Raw genomic sequence first — 24,358 nt, 5'->3', positions numbered from 1 at the left:
ACTACAAAAAATATATTTTTTAATTTTATATATTTTTTTAATATCAAGAGTATCAGTGTGGTGTCCTAGAAAGAAAAAGGATAAAGATATCTCGAGCTAGGCTGTTCCCTTACCATTAGCACTAGCTGCATGTAGCCACTGTCAACCTGCAAAGAGGCTAGTCAGAATGGTATTGGCTATATGTGTAAAAAAATAAGCTAAGTTCAAAGACAAAGTATGTGATATATCTCAACCCTTTTTACATTGACAAAATGCTGGAATGTTAATACTGTGAATGCAATGCATTAAATAAAACATTTCTTTTTACTTTTTTTAAATATGACCACTGGAAATTTTTAAATTACATAATGTGCCTCAGAATATATTACTAGTGGACAGTGAACTCTAAGTTCCACTCCTGTTTTTGCCACTGACTTCATTATTCTAGAAACATTACATCTCTCACTCAACTTGACTCACAGTTTCAGTTTCTCAACATACCTCACTCTGCAAATATACCTTTTCTGATTGACTACACTACTGCAGATACTAGGCTGAGTACTTTTGAAAAAATTTGTACTTGCTCTACCACCTACCTCACAGAATTATTATAAAATACGTTCTAAATGTAGAGTCTTATCATCATTACTTCCCAACCATAATGACTTAAAGTAATCACTCTAATCTAACAAGAACTTCTCTTACACAGAAGGGTGTAGGGGAGTTATACAATTTCTTAGTTCCACCTTCAGTTGTTAGGGATACCACAGAGTTACAAGCCAAAGGCGGGATCATTTACGTTTCAAAAGTGTCCTCTGTACAAAGACTCAGCAGTTTCCTTTTACACCTCCCTAAAGTGATCACAACATATTTTAATTTATATAAACCTAATTTACACTAGACTTTTCATAAACGTTATCAAATGCATAAAACAAGTATATATCTGGTCTTTGCTTCTTTTTTCAGAATTGCTTTTTATTCCTTTTTTTTTTTTTGCTTTTTATTCCTAATTAAATGGTTTTATGTGTTTTACAAACACTATTATCACTGATCCATATCCTCTTCTCCCACAAATTCTATTTTCTTCAGTCTGTCTTTATATAATCTGTATCTAGACCTGAGTTTTTCAATTCCCTAAGTAAAGGGACTTTCTCCACCCCCTTCCCTGCACACACTCTTTTTACACACACACCTAGAAACATACACATGTATCACTGTAATCAGAGTAGCTACTTCTATTCTGCTAATGTAAGGCTATATCCAGTGATTACAGGGCCTATCAGGAAGGAACTAAGTTGGTTACTTACTTTCTGTTGCTAATTTTTATTTCAAGCACAATTCACAGCTTAAACAAGAACTTTGTGGTCTGCTAATAAATGTTGATATGTACCAAATGCTGTGCTCTAAACTGCTTCTCCAGCTTCTCTCGTTGAGAGGCTCCTCACTCATTTCCCTTTTCTTCACAGCTAGTGACACCTAGGATTTTATCAGCTCACACCTGACCTGCACCAGCAGCTGTGATCAGGCTGCCTGCACATCTAGCCTGACTTGCTCTCACACCCGCTATACGTCCTAGACACCACAGCCAAATTTGTCTTCCCGAACTAATGTCACCTTGTCATTCTTCTCAAAAATGTTTCTGCAAATCCCTACAAATGAAGTCAAATGTCTCTGGTCAGGAACTGCCTACTGTTAGTTTTTAACACAAAATACTCAGCCCAAGCTTACCTGGTCTCCGTTCAGTCTCACCGTGAAGCACCTACTCATGATTCCCCTCTACCTGGAATATTTTTCCCCATCTTCTCCACCAAACCACGATTTCAACCATTCCGTATTTCTCCCACAGGACCTGCGCCCAATGCTTCAGTCCTCACTAGGCAGCACAAAGTACAGAAAAAGACTGCCTCTAGAAAGACAGAAGCCAGGCGCCAATCCAACCTCTAGCATTTCCTTACTGGTCTGTGTGAACCTGAGTAAACAGTGTACTTCTCTAAGGACAGAATCTGACTGCCTTCCTTTTTCCTTCTTCCCTTTTCCCTTTCTTTTTGCAGAATCTGCTCTATAAAGCAGGGCTAACGGGGCACCTGGGTGGCTTAAAGATCTAATTCTTGATCTCAGCTCAGGTCTTGTTGTCAGGATTGTGAGTTCAAGCACGTGAGTTCAAGGTGCGAGCAACATAGAGCCTACCACATAAATAAATAAGTAAATAAACAAATAAATAAATAAGGCTAAGAAATTATTCAGATGTGGTGATCTAATGAAATAATGTATATCATTATCATCATGATCGTTCCAAGAGTTAATATTAAGTGCTTTCCATGTATTCTCTCACTCCTAGTAACACTTCGAGGATAGGTACCATTCCCTACTATTGTTCTAGATGAGAAAACAAGCTTTCACAAAAACCTATGTGAAAATGTCTATATTGCAATAACTTATACATACTTGTTAAATTCCTTCTTAGGTCAGTTTCTGTGGACAGCTTTCCTTTTTAGCACTAAATAGCGGACTTATTCCTGTGTGTCTTAGCTCTCCAAGAAAAAAGGCTTCTGGAAGACATTAATTGTCCACACTTCCTTTGTTATTCTATCAGACAGTACTGAACTTAAAGAAAGGTCTTTTGTCTATTCCCCTGTATTTATACCAACAGATAGTAAAGCATTTGCCATACACTATGAAATCAAACCAAACCAAGCCAATTTCATTTAAGGAGTCAGAATACTGATAGCTAGACCCATGGCAGTGGCTGTGATCTATTCACTAAAACTAGTTTACTTTTCTTCTGAGTACACAGCTAGATTACATTTCCCCACCTCTTCTTTAGTTAGCATAGCCATGTGACTGAATTCCTGCCAATGAAAAGTAAATATAATTGATTTATGCCAATTCCAGGCTCGTGCATTAAAACCTCCTACACAGGGATCCCTGGGTGGCGCAGCGGTTTAGGACCTGCCTTTGGCCCAGGGCGCAATCCTGGAGACCCGGGATCGAATCCCACGTCAGGCTCCCTGCATGGAGCCTGCTTCTCCCTCTGCCTATGTCTCTGCCTCTCTCTCTCTCTCTCTCTCTGTCTGTGACTATCATGAATAAATAAATAAAATCTTTAAAAAATAAAAAAATAAAACTAGCTACACTCATAAAAAAAAAAAAAAAAAAACCTCCTACACATACCATTTCATGCTTTTCCCCATCCTTCCCAGTATCTACAGATTAGAAGAGTAACCCAAAGTGACCTTGAAAGATAGGCTGAAGATAACAGAACCTGGGTCACAGAATAACTGACCTATCACCATCCTCAACAACAAACAAACACACCTTTTGGACTGTTAACATGAGCAAGATATGAACATATAGTGTGTTATGAGCAAAAATATATTTTGAGGGTCCATTTATAACAGCTTATAGATTAATAAATACAAAATAGTAGGTCCTGTTATATATTCGAATAAATATCTCTTGAATAAATGCTTAGCAAAGATCAAATCTTTGGATAGTACTTACTGGCATAATGGGGTACATTGGGGGCTGTATGAAAAAGTTTGTGGATTCCATGCCCACAATAGCTTCGAACAACTGAAAACCCATTTGCTTGGGCATGCTTCTGAATAATGTTTCCCAATTCTCTGTATCGAACACCAGGTTTCACTGAAAGGAAAGAAGAGCAATGACAAAGAATAATAATAACTAATATTTACTGAGTAATTACTATCTATGTACCAGGAACTTTTCTAAATGCTTTATATGCTACATAGAAACATATATATACAAAACTTTCAGATGAGGAAACCAAGGGACAGAAATGCTATATGGCCAGTAAATGGCAAAGTTGAGATTCAACCCAGTAGCACCTATGCTTCCTCCTTGGGTGCATAAAAGGACATGGGTGCAGTACGCTAAGGGTTTTAGGGACATACACCTTTTGTCTTCTGAATAAACAAAAGAATGGAAAACACGCATCTCTTCCTCTCCTCTAAGGTCAAGTGTGTTCCTTTTTTTAGAGAGAGAGAGCACGTGTGGGGCAGGGCAGAGGGGCAGAAGGAGGAGAGACAGAATTGCAAGTAGACCCCCTCCACCTCCACTGCTGAGCACATAGCCTGATGCACGAAGGACTCAATCCTACAACCCTGAGATCATAACCTGAAGTGAAAATTGAGTCGAACACTTAACGAACTGGGCCACCCAGGTTCCCCAAGTGCGCTCCTCTTTTAAAGTGAACAGAAGTAGTAAGGAGAGTACGGAGCCTCAGGAGAAAAAGGAACATCCAGAAAGTAACTTGACTTGTCCTCAGTTTCATTCTGATCAACCTCAAAGAATTACTTCCCCTGGGCTTCTTTACCCCCATAAAGGTGATCCTAAAGTTATTCATAGTTGCCTCAGAACACAATCCTGGGGACAGGATATAGAAAGATACTTTTAACTACATTCTTCCTCCTCTGCTTAATTTTTATGACTTTTACCACTGTTTCAATACAAACCAAAACAGAGTGGTTCTCGTTGTTATGGCTCTCCTAGCACTGAGACCCCAGGACAATCAAATCTCTGTTGATTGGACAACCAGCCAATCAAATCTCTGGGCAAACAGCTCCAGGAATCATTTCAATCAATATATACTCGATTTTAACTATACGTTCCAGCTTGACTTTTGCTGGGGGGGAGGGGGAGTTAATAATTTTAAGGAACCATGCTGACTTTCATAATGATCTGCTTGCATTCCAATCTAAGACCTCCTATCAGCCCCAGTAGTGGGAGAGGAAGCAAAAATTTTAACCCATTTTGCATAATATACAACAAAGAAAATCAAAGGTAATGGGAGAGCATGAGAGGAGATTCTGTCCTAATTCTCAAACTAGAAACAATTCTCATCCCAAGAAAGCACTTCATTAAAATCTGGAGACATTTCTGGTTGTCACAAGTAGGAGTGCCAGGGTAACTGGCATCCAGCAGGTAACGACCAGAATGTGTCTAAGCATACTACCATGCACAGAAGGCCCTATGACAAAGAATTAGCAGACTCACCAGGCCAACAATGCATAGGCAGAGAAGCCCTATTCTAGAAGGATAATTTCAACAAGAGTCAAGCTCTCTACTGTGCTGCACTACCCCGAGCAGCCAAGTTAGTAGAATACAAGGGGCAAGACTGCTACACACAAAGGTATTAACAGCACTTTCCAGAGACTAAGCAACTTGTGTTCTTTCCTGGCCACTGTTAGGAAGATTCTGGTTTCTGATAGTTTCTTGGCAAATTTTACTCCTGTGTCTTTGTAAAAACAACATTTGATCACCTGTCTGGTTATTTCAATCAGCTCACAGAAAAGCAAAAAGGACATACACACTGAAGGCATTATCTGGCAAAAACCCTAAAAATTATTTTAAACTACCACTTCCACAAATGAGAAACTAAAGAATATTAGTTTTTAAATAATCTAAAATGAGTAAGTAAAAAAGAAATCTCACACATTGATAGATAAAAATATCATGTTCTCACTTTTCATTCCTCCAACTCTATTAGTGAAAGTTTCATCATCTCCCAACATCTTCCATGTTAAAACAGACTCAAAACAATAAAAATAACAAATCTATGTCATCAGAGATAACTATGTGCTTGCCAAAGAACCTGGTCAACATCCAATACTTTGTTGATATATCAGGTTTATTGTGGGGAAAGGGACGTCAGGTACAGATAATACACTGAACAATAGAGCTAAAATGTTGTGGGTTTTCAACTGAAAAAACTGTTTGCCCTCAAACTGCCCTCTTAAAGTAATAGTCTGCTGGTATTCCCACTAAGCCATCTTTCTCTCTCCTCATAAGACCCAGTACAAATAAACAAACAAATTTGAATGGGCTGTTTGTATGGACAAAGACAGCCTTTGAAAAAATCTACAGAAATACATCTCTATTCAAAGGTATTATTCACTTAAAAAAAAAAAATTATTATTCACCACAGTAGCAAGACGTCTAGAAAACACAAATTTCCAGTAGAGGAATAGCTGTAGAAATTTTTATACTCTGGATATAATAGATAGTCATTTAAAGAAGGGAGTATATCTATGCATTAGATACATATACTAATTTAGAAAAATCATAAAGATCTTGTTGAAAAAGGAAAAGGGATCCCTGGGTGGCTCAGTAGTTTAGCGCCTCCTTCAGCCCAGGGCATGATCCTGGAGACTTGGGATCAAGTCCCACGTCGGGCTCCCTGCATGGAGCCTGCTTCTCCCTCTGCCTGTGTCTCTGCCTCTCTCTCTCTGTGTGTCTCATGAATAAATAAAATCTTTAGAAACAAAACAAAACAAAAAGATCCTACTGAGAAAGTATCAAATTACAGAATGCTACCAATACTGTAACTCCATTTAACCTAACTAAACAGATACACATAGGTGTATGTGGTGTGTCTGTGTCTGTCTGTTAATGCACAAGGGAGAAAAAACCTAAATGTTAAAAGTAGAAAAAAAATATAAAAAGGTAAGAGGAAAGTATTACGGGAAGATCATTCATTTTTCTCTCATAATCTAGCATCTTGGTTTTTTTTATAAAGAGAACATAATACTTATGACAGAATTAAAAAATAGAAGAAAAACTGCACTCAAGAACTATACATTCCTATACATTTATCATGTTCCATATAAATATTATACATTCCTCCTCATTTATCAGCCAAAGAAAATGAAATTCCCAAATCACCCATAAATCAGTTAGTGCTAAAATCTGAAGCTAACTCAGGGAGGGTAGAGGCAAAACTGGCAGGGACAAGGAATGCAACAAGAGCCATCTGAGGCCCATCACAACAATAGCAGCTCTAGCGGGTGCCAGCACTGATGCTGACCTGCATCGATGGCTTGCATCAGGCACTCATACGTGGTCTGCACCAGTTTCCGTGCTCCCTCATCCACGTCTCCAACAAAAAACGTCTCATTCAAGTCCCCATGATAACCATTGCGATAAAGAGTGATGTCCACTGCAAAACAACAAATATAAAGTACAAATATAAAGACCACATTTGTTTTTATTTCAAAATAGAAGTCACTTCTCCAACATGACAGCAGCAAGCAGCTTCGTGAGCAAGACAATTTCTGCATTCTTAAATTAGACACTAATGGATATACAGTTATCACCTGTAATGCAACTGAACTCACTGTGGAGAAAAGGGACATGGTCATGCAGCACAAGTTAGAAGGTGGGCTTTTCTAGGTATAGTAGTAATTAGATCGGGTGTGGCAGAAGAAATGTATTGAGGATACATTCATGCAAGATCAATAAGCCAAATTAATAGCATTAAACGGAGGACTGTGCTACATTTTGACATTAAACAGAAAATATTGCTTTCACTTTCCATCTTTGACGAGATTTTTTTTTCCTCCTAGCAAATCCGCAAATAGGAAAACTTACACTATTCTAAACTTACTTTTCAGAGACTCATTTGCCCTTCACTTAACTGTGAAAATTCATCCTTCCCACTGTCCTCATATTTTAGAGTACGACTACTGGTATATAACTATAAAACACTAAATGTACACATTAAATTAGTATTTTTAAACCATGAATTTTCAACCAACCTAAAGTATCACAATAGTGTGTTTGCCAGCATGACACATATATTCCTGAAAAACCTCACGCATTACACATGTAATCAAAATAAGAGTGTTTGTATAAAAAAACAGGGTTGGCCAGACCACTCAAAACCTATGGCACTTCATACAGAGATACCCTAACTAAAGAATAACAACCGGGATAAGTAGTGTCAGCTGTCTCCACTATCACTCCCAGCCAGCATCACAGCAGGGCACTCCCTGCAGCCTTTACCATATGGGCTCATGCTTCCCCATCTGACGGGGTATCTGATTCCTAGAGAGACCAAGTTATTAACCAATATTAAATATACCATCTAGGGACACCTTCTTTGTCGATATTTCTTTTAATCACAGAGAGAAATATCTTGGCATCTCCTTCCTCTGCACTTGCAGTCTCAAGGCAGGTTAATACAGTGGTCCTTACAGCCACTTTCAGGACCTCTAACACATCAAGGAAGGCACTTCTTATAGAATGTAGCTTTCTTCTTAGGGTCTTCATATATTGCTAAAAATTTCTCCTTATCTCTAAAAAGTCTGCCCTGATCTCTTCAAAATCATTAGTGCACTAAAAGGAAAAGAGGGGGTAAAATCTCACTTGAAATAACATTACTTCCACATTTCACTGACATCTTTCACCTTTTTAACAATCACATAAAATAACTGGCATTAAAGAAACTCATGTACTACCAAACCTATCATACTAAAAGTATCTTAAAAGCAGTTATCTTAAAATCATAAAAAAAAAAGTTTCCATATCCATAGATATAAGATTTCTTTTAAATTTTAAACACAAAAGACTAAGTTAAAAATAGGTAGCAAGTAAACAAAACACTAGTCATTGTCAGACTCCCAAAACCTTGTTGCTGCTTCACTGATGGGGACAGAAGTCACACTTACATATTTCTTACCATTAACAATATCACCTTCTTGCAAGGGCCGTCTGTCTGGAATCCCATGGCAGATAACTTCATTCACTGAAGTACAACAAGACTTTGGAAAATTATAATAATTCAGGGGAGAAGGATAACAATTTCTTGCAATACATGCCTATAATAAATTAAAATACAGAGAAAATAATTTAGAATGTACAAAAGAAAAAAATTAACCCATATGCAAACGAACTTGATTTTAAAATTTGAAAAATGTGAAAAAATTTGTTGTACCTATGCTAACGAACTTGATATTTTATACTTTAGAAATAGTAATAAATAGTATCTTAAACAATATACATCAGACTGTTTGCAAACCAGTTTACTGATAATTGTAAAAGAAAAGCAAATTCACATATTACAAATATTTATAAATATACACAAATATTATGATTCTAATTTAGAATTAACTACTTTTTGTTAAAAATACTTTAAAATAAAATAAAGTATTAACATGTACTTTTAATGTAATTATTTTATATAACAAGCCTGTATCCCTATGACCAAAAAAAAGGAATACCAACATAATTAAGAGATGATAAAGTACTTACAAATACATTTAATCATTATATTCATATAGAACAACAAAGGTACCTCTAAGAAAATGGTCTGGTTTTCCTTAATCAGTCTTATTTTACTTGGATTTTTTAATACAGTGAGTCATAGCATGTATGATATTTCTTTCCATACTGCTACACAGTCTTCAGACTAATAATCTTTAAACAGCTGCATATAATATGATTCATGAAATATATCATAATTTTACTGGCAATTCCACTATTACTAGAAATTTAAATTAAGTTTTCTCAATTACAAAAAAAATTACAACCAATAACTACATGCCTGTCACTTTTCCCTTATTTAATAATATACTTCTACACTTCCCATAGCCAGTATAAATAGTAGTTTAGAGCACAGCAAACCTTCTTGACTAAAAATGCCAACTCCATCACTTACAAGTTGTGTAACATTAGACAAGTTAATTAACCTCTGCCTCAGTTTCCTTTCCTATACAATGGAGGCAACAATGGTGTCTACCTCATGGAGTTGTTGCAGAAATTAAATGAGTTGGTAAAAGAAGCAAGTAAAAGAGCACCTGGGGGTGCCTAGTTGGTTAAGCATCTGCCTTTGGTCCTGGGATGGAGTCCCATAATTAGGCTCCCTGGTCAGTGGGGAGTCTGCTTCTCTCTATCCCTCTGCCCCTCCCTGCCACTCCTGCTCTCTAATAAATAAATAAAATCTTAAAACAAAAAGAACATCTTGGCTATAGCAAGCACGCAAAATGCTGTTAATGCATACTATATATTTTGTAACATATGGAACAATTCCCCCAAATCAGAATTTATACATTTTTTAAATAAAATATTTTACAAGTTGAGTGCCTGAGTGACTCAGTTGGTTAAATGTCTGACTCTTGATTTTGACTCAGATTGTGATCTCAGGCATGTGAGATCAAGTCCCACTGCTTGCACACTGGGGCATGGAGCCCACTTGGGATTCTCTCTCTCCTTCTCCCTCTGAACCCTCCTGACTTATGCACGCACAAACACATGGGTTCTCTCTCAGTAAGTAAGTAAGTAAATAAATAAATAAATTTATGAGCCTTTTTATAGCTCAAGACAGACTGTCAAATTTCCTTTCAAAAAGGTCGTCCCAATTTAAAGTAGCATCACCATGTAAAAGAGTACCAGCTTCATCTCCTCCATAAGGTAGTGTAAATAAACATCTTTAAAATACTTAACTAACGGGATGCCTGGCTGGCTCAACGGTTGAGCGCCTGCCTTCAGCTCAGGGCGTGATGCCAGAGTCCAGGGATCGAGTCCCACACCAGGCTCCCTGCATGGAGCCTCCTTCTTCTGCCTGTGTCTCTGCCTCTCTGTGTGTCTCTCATGAATAAATAAATAAAATATTAAAAAAAAACTTCACTAATTCAGTAGGTATTCATGATCTGCATTTGTTTATATTACCATAGGAGGTTTAATTAGTTTTCCATGTGATTTATTAACTAATTATTGCTCTTCTCTTGTGAACAATCTACTCATATAATGTGTGCATTCACTACTACTCACATACTAAGGTCTCTCCATGAGGGACAGGCAATCTTTATAAAAAAGATATCCCTATATCATATTTACTACAAACATTTATCTATTTACTTCTTTGTTCCTGTAGCTACGAAAGGTAACATTTTTATACTAATCTAGTTTCAGAAGTTGTATTCTTTTTTATTTCAGAATTTTTAATGTATGGAGTGGTATGATTTATTTACAGCACTATAATTAAAAAAAAACAAAGCACTATAAATTTATAAAATTAATCATTTTATAAAAACTAAACTAAAACATAAAATGTAAGTTTCAGAAACAAGATATTTCAAGCTCACCTCAGACCATATATTACAGATACTTAAAAATGGGAATAAAGATTTGAATATTTTCTATATTTAACAAAATAAAAATCTGCTTTCAAATTAGCTATGTTAATTTGGACATTTTTTTGGACATTCAGAACTTAAGCTTACTTAATTTTTAGAAGCTAATAATGTGAAAAATATTTTCAAAAGGAAAGTTCTTACTAAGTGTACAGCATGATCTATTTCTTCAGTAGTTACACCAGGTTTAATCATGCCAGCAGCAATGTCCAAGACTTCTCTAGCAAGCTGTAAAAGAGAAATATTTAATACACTCAAGAAGAAATGAAATAGAAACAGAAATCTGTACACTTTGTACTATCTTAGATTTTGTAAGAGATTTGTAAAAATAAATCTCACCATGAATATGATAATCTCAAATTTTCATTTTAAAACCATTTGCATTTCTAATGTCCATCAATAAACAGATGTGTATATAAATATATAAATAAATTTGGGCTAACTAGCTTAATAAATAAGCATGAATGATTTCTATGCAAAAATGCATAGCCTACAGAACCTAAACAATAATCAATTGATGGAAGTTAAGTCTTCTCACATTTTTATACTTCCTAGGTAGAGGAAGTATTTTTATACTTCCTAGGTATAGTCTCCCATTATCTGCAAGGGTATGTTCCAAGATCCTCTGGATGCCTGAAACCAGACCGTACTAAACCGAACATACATTATGTTTTTCCTATACATATAAATCTATGATAAAATTTAATTTATAAATTTAAGGACAGTAAGAGACAAACAACAATAATAAAACAGAACAATTATAACAATATACTCTAATAAAAGTTATATGAATGTGATCTATCTTTCTAAAAATGTCTTACTATACCATACTTACCCTTCTGGTGATGATGTGAGATGTAAAATGCCTCCGTGATGAGATAAGGTGAAGTGAAGAACACAGGCAATGTGATGTAGCATAAGGCTACTATTAACCTTCTGACAATACATCAGAAGGATAACCTGCTTCCAGACCATGGTTGACCACAGGTAACTAAAACCGTGGAAAGTGAAACCACAAACAAGGGTGGGCTACTGTATTTCACAACAGAAGCCTTACCTTAACTTTATAAACAGCCTTAAAGCTTGCCTATGTTATGATGATTTGTGAAAATAAAATGACAAAATATCATGAATACCTGGGTTTTTAAAAAATAGTAATATTAGTACAACAGGAAAAAAAATTGGCTGACCACTAAACTAGATTACCTGCCATATTATTTCTCAAAGAGGCTATCTCAATTATTGAAGTAGAAAACAAAAGTTGCATGAATTATATGCTAACAATCATTTAATGAAAAGTTAGTATGGCTAGCCGTAGTCTTACAATGTAACATTTACTACCTTGATAAATCAACAAATCATTGACTTCATGTTTAATTACTTCATGTCCACTTAAACATGTTTTAAACCCATGGTGGAAAAATAACTCTTACCCTACATACAAGTCGCATCCCTTCTATATCTTCAGATGAGAGCAATTTAATTTGAGAAGTACCTTTAAGAGCCTGTTCAGATTCAGACATTCCTGAAAAAGAAAATCAGTACGAAAAGCCAAAATGAATGAAAAGATGTAGTACTTATTAGCATAATTGTCTTCTTGATAACACAATAATCGTTTAGCCTTATTATTTCACACAATGGTATCTCATCATTTGGAGAGTCCAGGTCAGATACTTTTTAAAAATATTTCCAACATGAAAAGGAAATTGCTAAACGAACTGAAGAAAAGAATTCTAAAGCCAAACTCCCAAATCTATTAGAAATCAGTCAATATGGAGTACTTATTACATGACAGGCAGTATGCTGATAAGATCAATAAATGATTCACATTTAAAAAGTACCTACAATTTACAAATTGCTTTCATGATCATCAGCTAATGAAGCAATTATATACCAACCAGTGATGAATCAATTATACTCCATGATTTTTTTTAAACAAGAACCTAAGTCAGTGTTTTACAAATTGTAGTCTATGACCCATTAGTGGACCATGACTAATTTTTTTTTTAAGTAAATGAATGGAAGAGAAAATCTTAGACTAAATCATATAGAGTAGGAATGAGTGCTATTGTGGAATGTTTGTTAATTTACATACACACACAGATCATGTTATAAAATCCATTTCTCAGGGAGCCTTGGTGGCTCAGTCAGCTAAGTGCCTTCTGCTCAGGTCATGATCCCAGAGTCCTGGGATCCAGCCCTGCATCAGGCTCCCTGTTCAGCAGGTAGCCTGCTTCTCCCTTTCCCTCTGCTGTTCCCCCCACCCATGCTCCCTGATTCTCTCTTTCTCTCCCTCTGTCAAATGAATAAATAAAATCTTCAAAGAAAAAAATTTTTTAAATAAAAATTTTAAAAATGCATTTCTCATTGTAGGTCACAGTCAAAAAAGTTTGAAAAATACCACCCAATCTTCACTAATAAAATTAGCTTAATTCAAGTTATTTATACACTTTAAAAGTGTTACAGCCAGTATAATAATTTCAAAATTGACAAAAACAATATAACAAACCATGAACTAATCTTTTTTATAAATGATATAAAAACCCAAATAAAGTATTATCAAACAGAATCCAAAAATCATAAAATACAGCATTACTTAAACGAGATTCCTATTAGAAGCACAAGGATAGTTCTATATTAACACATCTATTCATATAATTCATCAGAGCCACAGATTAAGAGAGGAAAAATAAATGATCATCTAGAAAGAGAATTCTGATAACATGACCAGTTATCACCTTAACATGACAAATACAAATCTCAAGTTATGAACCATCATCATGGAATGTCCACTTGTCAGCAGTATTAGTATTAGCAGTATTAACAATGTTCTGACAGTACTAACAAATGTCATTAAACAAGAGAAAGAATAAGATGTATAAAATTAGAAAGAAAAGAACTAAATCTTCATCATTTTTAGAAATAATTATGTGTCCCTAAAACAAGGGAATACCTGGTAAATAACTAGAAATACGAGTGCAGCAAGCTGGCAGATATATCAGATAAACATATCAAAGTCAATTAACTTCCTCATCTACAAACCATTGCTAGAAAATACAAAACGTACTATTCACAAGAGTAACTAAAAGAGATAAAAGTCTCCGGGAATAAATGTAACAACAACAACAAAAAACCTAATGAAGAAAAACTGAAAACCCCACTAAAAGACATAGAAGGAGACAAAATAGAAAAACAATATTCTTGGGTAGGAATACTCAAAATTGTAAAGGTGTGAATTCTTCCAATATTAGTCTATAAATTTAATGTTATCCTAATAAAAAATGGTAACAGGATATTCTGGGGAACCAGACAAACTGATTCTAAATTTCACATGGAAAAAATAATTTAATTAATTTAATTAAATTTCACACGGAAAAACAAACCTACAATACCAAAAAAATTCTGAAAAAGAGGAAAGGTGGAGGCAAAAAGGTTTACCAACTATTAAAACATTATATAGCAATAATAATTAAGAGCTTGGCAATAGGGGGCACCCAGGTGGCTCAGTAGGTGAAGCGTCTGCCTTCAGCTCAGGTCATGATCCCAGGGTCCTGGGATTCAGCCCCTCATCAGGCTCCCTCCTCTGTGGGGAAAGTGCTTCTCCCCTCTCCCTCCACCCTTATTTTTGCTTTCTCTTGCTATCTCTCTCAAATAAATAAAATCTAAAAAAAAAAAAAATAGAGTTTGGCAATGGCACATGATTAGACAGATGCGTTTTTTTTTTTTTTATTTATTTATGATAGTCACAGAGAGAGAGAGAGAGAGGCAGAGACACAGGCAGAGGGAGAAGCAGGCTCCATGCACCGGGAGCCTGATGTGGGATTCGATCCTGGGTCTCCAGGATCGCGCCCTGGGCCAAAGGCAGGCGCCAAACCGCTGCGCCACCCAGGGATCCCAGACAGATGCGTTAAAGAAATAGCGTAGAGGGATCCCTGGGTGGCGCAGCGGTTTGGTGCCTGCCTTCGGCCCAGGGCGCGATCCTGGAGACCCGGGATCGAATCCCTCATCAGGCTCCCGGTGCATGGAGCCTGCTTCTCCCTCTGCCTGTGTCTCTGCCTCTCTCTCTCTCTGTGTGACTATCATGAATAAATAAATAAAATCTTTAAAAAAAAAAAAAAAGAAATAGCGTAGAAACCAAAAACAGACCCAGATGTGTGATAATTTACTATTAAGACACAGATTGCATTTTAAATCAGTTAAAAGACAGCTGATATGTTTAAACATTAGTCATATGATAACTAGATTATTTTTCTGAGAGAAAAATTAAGTTGCACCCCTATTTAACTCCTCATAGTAATTGTTAGAGGGATCAAAAATCTTATCATACATAAAAAGTGAAACCATGAAAATAGTGGAAGAAAAGAGGAGAAATATTTCTACAGTTTCTGAACCAAAAAGGTCTGTCTAGGTCATAAAAGCCAGACACCCTTAAAAGAAAACACTTCTAAGTTTTATTACAGAAAAATGTTGAAAGTTTGTCATACATATAATGCTACAAAAGATAAAATGTAAACGTTCATTTGGGAAAAAACATTTATAACTCATACATAAAAGGACTATTTTTCCTAATATACAAAGAGTACTTATAAGTCAGTACAGAAAAAACTACTAATCTAACCGGGGGAGGAAAGGCTAAAGATATGAACAGATCAAGAGAAAGAAAAATACGAATGACCTTTTAACATATAAAAAGATGCCCAACCTTAAAATTTAAAAATATAAATTATAATAACAATTACCACAAATCATAAAACTTGGCAATATTCTATACTGAGGAAAATATATGAAAAGAAATCCCCATATATTTTTAAAGAGAGTAACAAATGGCAAAATGGTGAAATTTGTAGTCTCTCTCAAAATAAAAAATGCATGCATCCTTTGATCCACCTATTTACATTAGGCAATTCACCAACAGAAATACTCTCACATGTTCACAAAGATGTAATGGTTACTGCAGCCAAATTGTGAGAAGCAAAAACCTAGAAATAAACTAGCCATACATTAGTAGAGGCCTGGTTTGATGAACTATGATGCATCTCCAAAATGGAATACACATTGGTCACTGAAAAGAAAGAAGTGGATTTATTTGTGTTTATATAGAATGTTTATAAGAAATATTAAGAGGATATAACAAGGTGAAAAGGTGTATATAGCGTGTTTCTTTAGTGTGTAACCGGGGGTGGGCAGACATAAAATATCTCTGGAAAGTGGTGTAAGAAACCGTTAAGAGACATTACCTCTGGAGAGTAGGACTTATTTTTCACTGTATAACATTTTATCCTATAGAATTTACCTTATCTATGAATTTTTTTAAATACAAATTAAAACTATATGCAAGAATATTAAGTATAGAGCAATGAAATATACATCCTTAACAGTATGCTATTATTCAGACTGTCCTGTCCTTCAATTCCTCTGGAAGTGGGGAGCTTAACTCAATTTTAAAATTATGTTCATGGGGCATTTGGATGGCTCAGTTAAGCAGCCAACTCTTGATTTCAGCTCAGGTCATGACCTCAGGTTCTTGAGATTGAGCCCCGAGATGGGCTCCATGCTCAGCCAGGGAGTCTGCTTGTAGATTCTCTTTCCTCTCCCTCCTCCCCTCCCACTGTGGAGCACACTCCCTCTCTTTTTCTATCTCTAAAATAAATAAATAAATCTTTAAAAAAATAAAATTATATTCATAAGAAGTTAATACATCTCCCCACTTCTTAGAGAATAAAGCAAACATAGCTTAGTATATAAAACCACATAAAAATGCTAATTCTCAACATATCAGACATGTAAAATCAGTCATCTCACATAGTCCAACTTAAGCTATATACACAGGCCCTAAGGTCAGACTGCTCCACTAATTTGTGCTGCAAATTACCTACTGTCTCTGGGTATCTCAGACACCCATCCATCTATAAAATGGAAAAGACCATGGAACCCAACTCAGGAGTGGTCAAAGTATTAAATGGAGAAAGGAACACATGTAAGAAACCTAGCACAGTGCCTGACACATGGTCATGAAAAAATACGGATCAGTTACAGAATCATAATCATCCTTACTACTATTTCTATTACTGCTATAGCCCAGCCTTTGTAGTCAGGCATTCAATCAAGGCCTCCACAATCTGTTTTTTATCTAAATAAATACTACATAATTAAGGTAGGAGGATATGTTAAAATCAAAACAATTTTTTAATCTAGAATTTGATATAACAACACAAAATACATTATGTTGAATGTAGCCTTTAGCAGCTGCATAAACAATGTTTTCAGAATTGGGTAGATTTCTAAAGGGAGAAAAGAATCTTTAATTCTTGCAAATGTTCTAGTGTGTCTCAGAAAAACATGCTTACATTTACTGGAAATCCAGCACTGAAAAATTTCTACAGAAAAAGCACTCCTTTCCTTTGCAGTAGTCACCAAACCCACAAACTGAAAAATGAAGAATCAGCACAGAATTTACCTAAAGGGTGATCAGCATAATCTGGTCTTTGAATATAACTTGGCACTGGCCTTGTTGGCATCTAAAAACATCAAAGAGGTTAGTTAAAACCAAATCTGAAAGTAACTTTCATTATTAAGATTTTTACTAACAAAGAAAAAAAGTAGGGGAAAACACAGTGAACATAAAAGTTCCTATCATATAAATGGAAAACAAGATTTAAGTGACATCTTAAATATCCTATCTATTTCATGAAGACCAAACTTTACTTTCCTAGTGGTTAATGCCACTCCCTTAGGATATTTAAGGAAGAAAGGAGAGTGGATTTAAGATGATACACACAAACAAGGTGCCCATGTTGCTCCAAACAAACCGGCAAACCAAAAACAAAAATAAAATAATGTCTTGTAAATATACATCAATATGCACCTGGCCATTATCTCTGGAGGTAGAATTAAAGAGACTTTCTCATGTATTCTAGATTTTTCCAAATTTTAAAAATTAAATATATATTCCTTTTGTAAAAAGAAAAACATCAGTAAACAGTTTTGAAATATTTAAGAATTGCAAACAGATTTCAACTTCAGTCAATTCCTATTCTTGAAGTCTACCTACCAAGAACATAGGAAGGGCTGGAAGTGGCAGAAAAGCCATATCTAAATTAAGAAGGAAATATATTCTGCTATAAGAAAAAAAAAAAAAAAGGAAAATAGTGATATACACTATCACTGTGTTGGCCAGAAAATATCTACCTCCTTCTTTTTTAAGATTAAAGAGTTTTTCATTCTTTCACTAAAAATTTTTTCTGCTTTGCCCATGACTGTCAATTATCCTAAATTCCAAATAATATATCATAAAAGATAGAGAGCTAGAATGCAAATTTAATATTGATTATATAACTTATAATTGGAATACAAAATACATGCATCATTTTTAGGAAACTGGAAATTGTGCAAATTGATTTAAAAGAATGTAAAATTTTGGGCACCTGGGGTGGCTCAGTCAGTTAAAAGTCTGACTTCTGCTCAGTTCACAATCTGAGGGTCCTGGGATTGAGCCCATTATTAGGCAACCTGCTCAGTGGGGAGCCTGCTTCTTCCTCTCCCTCTGTCTCTTCCCCTGCTTATCCTCTCTCAAATAATAAATAAAATCTTTTAAAAAATGTAAACATTTTATTACCTTATTTACTCACCAGTGGATAATGTGGTCTGAGTTTACCAGTGTATCGATAGCCTGCCCATGGATCAGTGTTAATATCACCTTCTACAGTCCAGGAAGACACTTCTCGCTTGGCCTTTTCATCTTCTGGGAGGTGGACAAGACAAGAAAAGAAGAGAAAGAATACTTCAATTGTCAAGCTACTGAGCACCAGAATACTTTATCACCTGTTTGGAAACCAAGCCACAGAGCCCAGGCATAAAAATCTAGCAAACTTCCACCCCAACCTAAATCACCAAAGCTGCTGCTTTCTTGCTATGTTCACCAACCCTATGATTTCCCAAAGATCCAAGTGTCTTGGGAGCTTTTAAAAGGGCGGAGCTAAACATATTCTAAGATTTTATACAGTATCAAATAAGAATAGCTGGGATGTGTGGGTGGCTCAGTGGTTGAGCATCTGCCTTTGATTCAGATAGTGATCCCAGGGTCCTGGGATAGAGTCCCACATCAGGCTCCCCACAGGGAGCCTGCTTCTCCCTCCCCGTATGTCTCTGCCTCTCTCATGGAGAAAGAGGAAAAAAAAAGAAAGAAAGAAAAAGAAGAGAGAGAAGAGAGAGAAGAGAGAGAAGAGAAGAGAAGAGAAGAGAAGAGAAGAGAAGAGAAGAGAAGAGAAGAAGGAAGGAATAGGAATAGATCACAGAACTCCTTTTCCAAGAAAATGCTAAATGTATTCTCTCTACAATGTCAATTTATAGAAGGCCCAGTTTTTGAAATATAAAATCTAAGCCTAGGCAAAACTTCCCAACTGAGAGCAGATGTTATAAATGGATTCTGTGCTCTTACTAAAAGAACAGATTCTAAATAATTCCACAGCAAATTTAAAATAAAAAACAAAATTTCCCACTTAGCTGACAAATAGCTTTCAGACAAATATTTCAAAATGCTTTGAAAATTTTATAGTCAGGATCCCTGGGTGGCTCAGCAGTTTAGTGCCTGCCTTAGGCCCAGGGCATGATCCTAGAGTCCCGGGATCGAGTCCCACATCAGGCTCCTGGCATGCAGCCTGCTTCTCCCTCTGCCTGTGTCTCTGCCCCCCACCCCCCCGTTGTGTATCTTTCATGAAAAAATAAGTAAAATATTTTTAAAAAAAGAAAAAAAAATTTATAGTTATCATATGTCTTTTTCAGGAAAGGAATAATAAAAAAGTAGGAAACTCAAAGATAAGAGGAGGGAACCATCAATAGAAAATTACTGAAAACTCAATAGAAAATTAAAAATCACACGCACTCACTCACTCACTCATTCCTACCAGGTTAGTTATTAATACATAATGTTGTACTCACAGAAATACAACTAAGAATTCTTTGCACATGGAACACATCCTCAATGATGTCTGATGTCAGCACTCTGACTGCATCTCATATCCACAAAGTAAAACAGAAGTAACCTAAGACTTTTTTTACACAGCAGGAAATCAAATCTCTGCTACATCAAATCAACCTATACACCTCCCAATGCATACTGATCTCCTGTTTACTGTTAAGCTATCATAGCTTTTAAAAGTCAGACTTCACATAATTTCTGAAGTGTATAAGAAAATTAACACTCCCCCCCTTAAGGCATCCCTGGGTGGCTCAGCGGTTTGGCGCCTGCCTTCGGCCCAGGGTGTGATCCTGGAGTCCCAGGATCGAGTCCCACATCAGTATCCTTGCATGGAGCCTGCTTCTCCCTCTGCCTGTGTCTCTGTCTGTGTGTGTGTGTGTCTCTCTCATGAATAAATAAATAAAATCTTAAAAAAAAAAAAAAACCCTTTAAACAACCTAACCTAAACATACAAAAGGGGGAGAAGAGAGAGACTCATATAATGCTAAGATAGAGAGGATCGGTGAAGTGGGTGAAGGAGATCCAAAGGTATAAACTCCCAGTCATAAGAGAAGTCAGTCCTAGGGATGTCAAGTGTCGCATGGTGACTAAAGTTAACAACAAAAAAAGACAATCTACACTAACGGACTCATCTTGCAGAAGAGGAAAACAGGCAACATGGCTCAAATGAGCAGAGATATACAGGAATGCTGTTTCCCAGTCCAGTATCCTCTCCGCAGAGCCCATCATCAACCTGAGATTGAAAGGAAGTTGAGGTACAAGTGACAAGAATGAAAAAATACAGCCAGTCCATGCACATTACTTTGGAAGAGAATACAATTATAATATTACATATGAAGTAGAGAAATAGTAAAGAATAAGACTAAAAAATAAGAGTAAGAATAGCAAAGGAGGGACGCCTGGGTGGCTCAGCAGTTTAGTGCCTGCCTTTGGCCCAGGGCATGATCCTGGAGTCCCGGGATCGAGTCCCGCATCAGGCTCCCCGTGTGGAGCCTGCTTCTCCCTCTGCCTGTGTCTCTGCCTCTCGCTCTCTGTGTCTCTCATGAATAAATGGATAAAATCTTAAAAAAAAAAAAAAGCAAATAAAAAGAAAAGTTCTGTCATCCTCCTGAATTTTAGATCCTCCTCCCCTCTGGAGTTCAAGAAAACCAACATGAACACGAATGTCAATAGGAAAAACATCTCGCATCCCAGGACAAAAATGAACTCCATCCATCACACCTTGCCTTGGGTCAAGGATTACAGAAAACAGTTCCAAATGCAGGCCAACTGATGCCTGCTTCAATTATCACTGTATCAAGTGCTTTGTGTGAAACATGAACGTCAAGAATAATTTTCATCTGAAACATAGAACAGAACAGCCATCAAGATGTAGGCTTCTGGGTCTGATGCACTCCTGGGGACTTGTGGAGGGAGAAGAAAAGATGTACAATCTTTCAAAGCTTCCCGCTGATCTGCATTTGGGCCCTTCCACTACCTATTTTCAAAAGAGAATTAAAAGCAGACCTCCAACAAATAACTAATTCAAAGATCTCTAAACAAGTTAAGACTCAATTATGGTGGGATGCCTGGTTGCTAGGCGGTTAAGCGTCTGCCTTCGGCTCAGGGCATGAACCTGGAGTCCCAGGATCAAGTCCCACATCGGGCTCCCTGCACAGAGTCTGCTTCTCCCTTTGCCTGTGTCTCTGCCTCTCTCTGTGAGTGTCTCTCTGTGCGTGCCTCTCATTTTATCTTTAAATAAAATCTTAAGAAAAAAAGACTCAATTATGGCAATTTCTTTTCTAATCTCCATGTATAATTTACTTAGGGAAATTTACACTTTAAAAGTAAGTTAGTTGACATGTTAGCATCAATTTGATCCAGACCTAAATGCTAGACCCGTTAACAGATACTTAGTAAGCATGAACTGTACTGGGGGGTCAGTTACAAAGTCACATACCAACTGGTCTTTATCAAAACAGAACAGTGTAAATAAACATCTGTAGCTGTCTTTCAAACATTACAATGCAAAAGGGTCAGCCAGGTACACTGTGGGTACTGTGGGATATACACAAGATGTGGCCCAAGGCATAGCACACCCAGGCTTCCTTCTTGAACAAAGTCCTATTCCAAAGAAGGTGCCTTCTCCTACTCAGCTGACACAGAAGAACTGCACATGTCTAAGCTTTGTCTGGGACAGGATTTTCTGATCACAACCCTGACTCAGTTCTTCCAGAGATGATTATTAAACAATTGTTGAGCACTTACTAGGCATCGTACATAGGCTAAGAACTTTATGTGGATTGATTTATTTAATCCTTACAACAAACCTAGAATTTTAGCATTCTGGAGATAAGGCTTCACATAATTCATGCTTACAAAGCTTGGTGGAACCAGTTCTAAATGATTACATAACACCTTCTCTCTGCAATCCCAAAACCAAGCATATTAGGTGAGGAGGTGTAGACAAGTAGAATAAAAAAATTTATGTAGTTTTGGGCTGGGACACCTGGGTGGCTCAGCAGTTGGGCGCCTGCCTTTGGCTCAGGTTGTGATCCCGGGATCCAGGATCAAGTCCCACCTTGGGCTCCCTGCAAGGAGCCTGTTTCTCCCTCTGCCTATGGCTCTGCATCTCTCTCTCATTCTGTGTCTCTCATGAATAAATAAATAAATCTTTAAATAAAAAAATAGATAAATAAAGTTTTGGGTTTTTTTAAAAATAGAGTTTTCATATCATGCTTTTGGCTATTCAAAGATATTTATAAAGTCCTTTTACTGACACACACTGAATGTGTCAGTGATAATCTAAAAAAAGTGACAATCTAAAACATACTATATTATTAATAACAACTTTCACAGGTCAGACTAAAAGCTAATGCTACTGGGACACCTGGGTGGCTCAGTGGTTGAACGTCAGCCTTTAGCTCAGGGTGTGATCCCTGGGTCTTGGGATCGAGTCCCACATCAGGCTCCCCCCGGGGAGCCTGCTTCTCCCTCTGCCTATGTCTCTGCACCTCTCTCTCTGTGTCTCTCATGAATAAATAAATCTTTAAAAAAATAAAAGCCAATGCTACTGTGTGCGTTCTAACAGAAGATACATGTTGGAAGTATACATCAAGCGAGTACCAACACTATGTGCAAAGGCTTTGCAATCTAAGCAGTCTTCTTCACCAGGATACAGGAAAAGTAAATTCTGCCCTTGAGTCATTTCTTTAACTCACAGTTGAAATTTTCCTAAGGCCTGATTAGCTTCTGCAATCAAAACAACTCCAGGTCCAGATGGCTTCACTAGTAAATTCCACCAAATATTTACAGAAAAAAGAATACCAATTGTACACAATCTCTTCTAGAAAAGAAAAGAGGAGGAAACATCTTCCATATTATAAGTCCAGGATTACTCTCATGCCAAAACTAGGCAAAAATATTAAAAGCAAATGACAGACCAATATCCTGCACCAATATAAATATAAATCAGGCATCCTTAATTAGAGATCAGTATGCATTACAGTGAAAAAAGAAAAGGAAAGAAAAGAAAAAAACTGGGTATATCATCTTCATGAAATGAACTTCATGTTGCATGTTATCTCGCTACTGTTTCTTGGAATAAGATGTGATCTTCTAATATGCCCTTGGTTCCTTGCCAGCCCAACATTCTTTTCCCTTGATCCCTTTCCAGATACTAGTCTTACCCTGGATACCAATCTTCTCCACACCATTCCCTCCTCTAAGTCTCTCATCTATAATGGTATAATCAGGGTCTACTTAACAGGGTGTAAAAGATATAAGGCAGGCCAGCTGATGGCTGTCTCTACCCAATACAGCCCAAAGGGATCAAGAACAATACTCACTCACTAAGAAAATCATCCCAAAGATTCAAAAGGGCACTATCTAAAAGATGGCACCACAGTAAAATGCAATGAGTAAAATGCAAAGTTTCAGTTGAAGACAGTAATAATTATGTTCTTTTTACTTAGGGGGCATTAGCTGTTTAATTCTCTTGGAGTGTAGGTCATAATGGCTCTTAATTTCCCATAAGAAACCAGTATTAAAGAAACACACACTCAGGGTCATACTGTATGTATGTTGGTTAAGCATCTGCCTTCAGCTCAGGTCATGATCCTGAGGTCCTGGGACTAAGGCATGAATCAGGGTCCCTGCTGAGTAGGGGAATCTGCTGCCCCCTCCACCCCTCTCCCTGCTCATGCTTGTTCTGTCTCTCAAAAATAAATAAAATCTTAAACACACACACACACACACAAACACACACATTTCAATAAGTTAGCAAATGCTTGGGGTAGATATCCATTCTAAGCTGTTTTACTAACATACTATTTCATCTCAACCCTTCACTTCCCTATGCTTTAACAGCCTGGATATAAAATGTTAATAACTGGCTCAAACAACTCTAAAAATATCTAACACATTAGAAATGCAGGACTTAATGTGTGACGGAATAAATAGCATTATTGAAACCAACTTCTACACTTTGATC

At 36.6% G+C, this 24,358-nt stretch overlaps 1 protein-coding gene across 1 annotated transcript in view; it reads right to left on the bottom strand.

Moving 5' to 3' along the window:
• Positions 1–24,358, bottom strand: part of METAP1 (methionyl aminopeptidase 1) — a 68,213-nt gene that overhangs the window by 6,736 nt on the left and 37,119 nt on the right. The window contains exons 3-9 of the mRNA XM_077882966.1: positions 18,539–18,651; positions 17,368–17,428; positions 12,344–12,435; positions 11,055–11,138; positions 8,459–8,597; positions 6,806–6,937; positions 3,481–3,624 (exon numbers count right to left, since the gene is read on the bottom strand). Of these exons, the coding sequence (XP_077739092.1) occupies positions 3,481–3,624; positions 6,806–6,937; positions 8,459–8,597; positions 11,055–11,138; positions 12,344–12,435; positions 17,368–17,428; positions 18,539–18,651 (765 nt within the window). The remainder of the gene's footprint in view (positions 1–3,480; positions 3,625–6,805; positions 6,938–8,458; positions 8,598–11,054; positions 11,139–12,343; positions 12,436–17,367; positions 17,429–18,538; positions 18,652–24,358) is intronic.

Source organism: Canis aureus, chromosome 33 (genome assembly GCF_053574225.1).
Source record: "Canis aureus isolate CA01 chromosome 33, VMU_Caureus_v.1.0, whole genome shotgun sequence".
Taxonomy (NCBI): Eukaryota; Metazoa; Chordata; class Mammalia; order Carnivora; family Canidae; genus Canis; species Canis aureus.
This window is presented reverse-complemented; position numbering and strand designations above follow the sequence as displayed.